Source organism: Pteropus alecto, unplaced genomic scaffold (assembly GCF_000325575.1).
Source record: "Pteropus alecto unplaced genomic scaffold, ASM32557v1 scaffold76, whole genome shotgun sequence".
NCBI lineage: Eukaryota > Metazoa > Chordata > Mammalia > Chiroptera > Pteropodidae > Pteropus > Pteropus alecto.
Genome location: NW_006443138.1, coordinates 7,891,310 through 7,897,309, shown reverse-complemented (window position 1 = coordinate 7,897,309; position 6,000 = coordinate 7,891,310). Strand labels below are relative to the sequence as shown.

The 6,000-nt window shown below is 39.5% G+C and overlaps 1 protein-coding gene across 2 annotated transcripts in view; it reads left to right on the top strand.

Annotated features, from left to right (window-relative positions):
* Positions 1-6,000, top strand: part of PTPRB (protein tyrosine phosphatase, receptor type B) — a 102,860-nt gene that overhangs the window by 21,628 nt on the left and 75,232 nt on the right. Inside the window, exons 1-2 of one of the 2 annotated variants that reach the window (XM_006923737.3) lie at positions 502-782; positions 1,174-1,447. In XM_006923737.3, coding sequence (XP_006923799.1) covers positions 729-782; positions 1,174-1,447 — 328 coding nt within the window. In that variant the 5' untranslated portion in view covers positions 502-728. Of the gene's footprint in view, positions 1-501; positions 783-1,173; positions 1,448-6,000 lie in introns of those variants that run through there. The other variant, XM_015598429.2, reaches the window with a different exon arrangement.

Below are 6,000 nucleotides of genomic sequence, written 5' to 3'. Positions count from 1 at the left end.
TGGTTATGGTTAAGTTTATTCCTAGGAAAAGAGGCTCTGGAGAAAGCAGATGAGGAAGATAGGAAGGAAGATAAGGAGGGGGAGGCTCTGGGTGTGGATGGGAGGAAGAGGCAGGGGTGAGGGGCTGGAAAGTGACAGGCAGCCAAGTATTGACTGTGGCTAAGACAGCGGTGTTGAGGACCACAGAGTGGGAAAAAGTGAAAGTCGGGGCGGGGGGAGGCGGGAGGAGGGAGGAGAAGGAGGAGGTAGGTCTTAGCCGACCCGGACAGGACCCCTAGCCCGGGAGACTGCGGCGCAGGGCGGGGGGACGCAGTGGGTAACTTGGCCCGCCTCGGGCCCTCTTGGCAGCCTCAAGCGTTGGCTCCTCGGGGCTCCCTCCCTCGCCGGCGCATTGTTCCTCTGCCGGGAGACAAGGAAATTGCCTTTTGATTGCGGAAGTCCGCGGACGGGGCGCGGGGCGAGGCAGCGCGGGTCAGAATGGCAGCGTGGGAAAGGCGGCGCGCTGCCTGCCCCTGCCGCCTCTTGCGTCCGCAGCCCGTCCGGGGCGGCAGCAGCAGCAGCAGCAGCAGAGGCGGCCGCGGTGGCCCCTGCGCGTCACCTGCCCGGAGGGAAGCGCTCTGCGCCCGCCCCGCGCGCTGAGCGCGCGCAACAAGTGGCTCCCCACGAGGCCGTCGGGCCACCCTCGTCCCAGCCCCTCGACCGAGTCTGGGTAGGAAGCACTGAGCGCGATGCTGAGCCATGGAGCGGGGTTGGCCTTGTGGACCGCACTGACCCTGCTGCAGGTGAGTGGCGGGAGGAGAGGTCACAGGCTGATGTGCCTCCTCCCCGACAAGAACCAAATTCCACTCCACTTTCTGGTCTCCTGGGTTGTTTTGGAGAGGGAGGTGGCATAATTTCTTTACCTCCCTGGAGAAGAAAGATCCTCTTCTGATCCCGCAGCCAGACTTGACAACTCGTCCTTCTGTCAAAGTCAAAAAGCCACCTTTCTTTAGCTTCTCTGGAGAAAGAGCAGCCAGGAAGAAAGTTGCTACCTTTTCCTTGGCTGGAGAGTAAAGAGATAGGCTGAAACTGGGGGCGAGAGGTGACTGAAGGCATCTCAGGGAGTTTGCTGTGGACATGTCCTTGGACAGTCCAGACTGTGGGCTTCAGCTGTTGTCTCTGGTTCATTTGCAGACTGGACTTGGGGAGCGAGTGAGATGTAACTTCACCGTGACGGAGTCCAGGGTCTTCAGCCGGTCTGCATCTCTCCAGTGGAGAACTTTGGGTCCTCCTTGTAACTTTAGCCTCATCTATAGCAGTGATACGTCAGGGTTCGTGAGGTGCCACCCCATTCAGATAGACAACACCACCTATGAATGTAAACCCAAGGATTTACAACCGGGAACCATCTATAACTTCAGAATTCTGTCGCTGGATGGAGAAGAGAGAATTGAGGTCTTGCAAACAGGTAAGGGTGACAGGTGCTGTTGGATGTTCAGGCCACTCCAGGGCTTATCAAGCTGGTGTTTCATTTGAATTCCAGGCATACAAAAAATAAAGATAAAAATATCTGTGAAAATAAGTATCCTCAAATCTGGCCAGAAGCAGCTTGGTTAAATTTTGAGGACTTACTTAGCGCTGAAAACAGCAGACCAGCCGCTGGGAGGGGGAGTGCAGCAAAGAGACACTGTGGGCTGTGGGGGAAATCTGTTAAAGTGATGTGGTTTGAGCTTCCATTGCATTAAATTGTCAAGCCCTGGAATAATTTTAAGTAAATATTTTTAGAATAAATAGTGGAGCGCAATGATTAGGGATATGCATTTCCTTAATTTAGTTGTATTTTTGGAATCAATACTTAAAATCCTCAGAAACAGAATAAAGCCATTCATGAGAGAAAATTAGAAAAGTCCCTTGAAATGAGGGTATGAAAGTTATTTCGTATCATGTAACTAAAACTGCATAGTATCAGAGAATGTCCTTTGGTTACTCTGTTACCTCAATTCAATGATTTTCCTCACACTTTCAGAAAACCCTTCCATGCATACATATATATACTAAGTATGTCTTTCCAGCCTCAATTTTCTTACCTGTAAAATGAGAGTGTTAGACTTAGTCATTCAGGTCCAAGTTCTTACCAAGTGCCAACAACTTAGGTAGGGACTGTTGTTCACATTACCCATTCATCCCCAGGCCATCCTCAGATGTGCTCTAAATTCTCTAACATCTCTGATATTTTATAACTTCATTGGTCTTCCTTTAAACATTATTTTTATTTGTTACAATAGTAAACGCTTACTTTCATCTAGAAAGTCAAATTTAACTAAAACATTCCAGCAGTTAAATTTAGAAATGTGTTGTCCTTACTATTCTTTCTCATTCAACCTGAACGAAGATCACTTTTTTTTTTTTTTTCTTTTTTAGCTCTGGTTTTTTAAAGAGGAGTAAGAATTTTCCATTCTCAGGGTCAGGAAATGTAACTGAGTTCATGTAATAAGTCAATCAAATATTAATTCTTATGTTTTTCAAAGAAAAAAATTAAGAATGCCCAGTTATATGACTTGACTTCCTTCAGATGAAACTTTTAGATAGTTTCTGAGATTTTCAGGAATTTAAATTGAAAAGAGGCACCACTTGTTAGGAATTTGGTTATGTTTTTATGTGGAATCAGGGAGACTGAAATCAACCACATAATTAGAACATCTTACAGGAGTTTAAGTAGCTGGATTTTTAGTCATAAAGTTGGTGGCTTCTTGGTATGTGAAGACAGTTTTGTGAACACTCAGATTGCTAATACTGTGAAATTTATAACATAGAACTTCCAAAAGTGTTCATTACATTTGATAAGATGTCTATGTTGAATGGAGCAGAATGATTTTTTAAAATAAGTGAGTCTTTAGTAACTTATGGAAGAAAAGATGAAGACATTCAGAAGCCAGAATACAGACATTTAACCCAGAAGTTTTACTTTTTGGAAAAAAAACGTTGATGGAAAAGGACTTAGTGTGGGTGTTACTAGTTAGAATGCGCTTTGGGTTTAGTTGTGCATGCAGGTGTTTCAAGTCCAGAGATATTGTGAAATGTAAGAAATATTTGCATTTTATTGACTATGTTGAGTTAAAAAAAAACTTCATCAACATTCGCAATGTGTTGGCATTCAGATTTTCATCATATTTCTTAAGGAGTTACTTTTTAAAGTACCACAAATATACTTTTCAGCACAAATTTTATGAGATCCATGATAAATGTGAAGAATGAAACTTGCAGGTGACATTTGTATAATGATAATTTTTTCACACTTATTCATATGATGGTATAACCATTCTTAGGATTCTCTACATTTAAAAAATAACTTTAAGTAAATTTTTTAAACTTAAGATATAAAAAAATGTTTTAGGGAGTTTTTTTGGTTAGTTATTTATTTTTGTCTTTAGTGCTTTCTATATTTTAAGGAAATAGATGAATTTTTCCTTTATTTAAGAGAAACTACTAGTCTTCCTATATATTAATTGCTAAGCTACAGATATGAGCTCTACAAATTATATTTTACTATATTAAAGCAGGACTAACTAGTAGTATAATATTAACTCTGAGAAATAACTTCAAACAAAAAATGTCATTCAAAGTGTGTTTTTCTTCCTTATGCCAATTTGCCTCTCTTTTTGGTCTAGAATAAAATAAAATGAGAGCAAGACATAATTTGGCTAGAGATACAGCAGTTGCTTAGATTATCTCTGTATTGTTCCAAGTGTGATTTGTCTGATTGTTTTCCTGATAAATTTTCTAAAATAGCTAGTTATTTTGTTGTCATGTAAACATGACCTTAGAGATCAAAATTTTAATTAAATGGGAACTATTTCAACAACAATCAGTTTTCACTCTGGATTTTAAATCAGAGTCAAAAAACACATGTGGATTCAAATTCAGTTCAGCAAACATTTATCAAGCGTGGATTCTGCAGAAAATTACACCAGGTAGTGACTGGTGAGCTTATAAAGATGACAAACAATACATGATCCTCGCCCTTGCAGTCCTGTGTGGAGATGAGAGAAGGTCATGATGTAGGTGATCAGAGCTTTGCCTCATCTTTTCTGGGTGAAATTGTCCTGCCTGGTATATGCCATATTTTCATAACCATAGAGAAGACAATGGGTAGTTCTCAGGTTTCTTTGGCCACTAAATGGTCAGTGTAACAACCAAGATAAATTGAAAGCCAAGCCAAATTATTTAGTGGTGACTAAGAATAATTTGAAAGCTAAATTATTTATTTGTGAGTTCATTACAAAGCAGGTATAAAGATAGTAGATACTGAAGAACTCAGTACTTTTGCAGCACTGTGTCCTCCTCAGTCTAGAGCAGGAGCTGCAACCTGGTAGCCCCTAGGGGTGTCTCAGTGTCTAAATAACAGATACGTTATATTTGGGTCACGAAGTGTTTGTGGAAATTTCAGATTATTTCACCAGCATGAAAAAAAATTTTTTTTCACATAAAAAAACAGATATATGGATTCTTTTAAAATATTAGAAGATTTGGCAAAACTGAGCCACTATGCCTAGAACTCTCTAGAGTGAAGTTATGGTTTCTCTCTTTTTAGATAGCAATTCACTAGAATCCCCCTGGACCACTTCATTTATTTCCTTACCTGAATGCATCCTAAGGACATTTTAGTTTGTTTAAATGAAACTTTTGAGTTTTCATTTAGAATTTTTGTTAGGCTTTTATCTTCCCATCAATAAGCAGTAGTTTCTCAGTACCTAAAATGGCATCTAGCACATGGTACATGTTCAATAAATATTGATTAAATGGATAGATGGATGGATGGATGGATGACTAGATGGATAGATTACAGATAGATAGATGGATAGATAGATAGATAGATAGATAGATAGATAGATAGATAGATATACATAGATACATAGGTAAATAAATATGAATGAACGAAATTAATATTTTATTGGGAGAATGTGCCTATTCTACTTGGGTTATGGGTAAGTTATAGGGGCCAGAGGAGTATTCTGGTGGTAGACAACTTTACTTATAGGAAGAATATCTTAGTGGCATATGCCTTTTTCTTAGTCAGTTAGTAATCAGAAAAAAAAAAAAAAAAACCCAGCATTTTTAATGTGGTTAATTCTTTTGTCTTTAATAAAAAAATATTTGAGAAGCTGTGTTTACCAAATCACCATATCAGCTATTATTTCCCCTTCAAAATGTTGCTTAATGTACTAGTTTATTGGGGCTTTCATAACAGAATACGACATACTGAGTGGCTTAAACAACAGAAATTTATTTTCTCACAATTCTGGAGCCTAGAAGTCCCAGATCAAGTTGTTAGCAAGCTTCCTCTGAGGCTTCTCTGACTGGCTTGCAGATGGCTGCCTTCTCGCTATATCCTCACATGGTTATCCCTCTGTCTGTGTTGTCTGTGTCTAATTTCTTCTTATGAGGACATCAATCATATTGGATTAGGCACCCTCCATAACCCCATTTTAATTTTATCACCTCTTTAAAGGCCTTATCTCCAAATATAGCCACATTCTGAAGTATTGGAGGTTAGAGCTTCAATATATGAATTTTAGAAGGACACAATTCAGCCCATAACACTTATATAGCTTTAAACATAAGCCATTGTTTCTCAATAATGTCTATAAACGACTTGCATCAAAATCTCTTGCAAAGCTTGTTATCAAAGCATATTCTTGGTTTTCTATCCCACATGTAATGGATTTAGAAAGAGTTGAGCCTAGGGTATATAATTTTAAACAAATATCAGAGTAGTTCAATACATACTGAGGTTCAAGAGTTATTGACAGTTTTTGTAGTTTTAGTTGGCATTAAGATTTTGGTACCATTTCTCTTTATTCATGGTTAGAACTATATAAATAAAATAAATATTTTACCGACCATATATTGTTTAATTTTATCCTCATGGAAATCCTGTGGAGGAAGTATTGTGAAGGCGCAGGTTGCATAGTGATTAAGAGTTGAGTTCTGAAAGCTAGCACCTCTTCCTTCTCACTTACT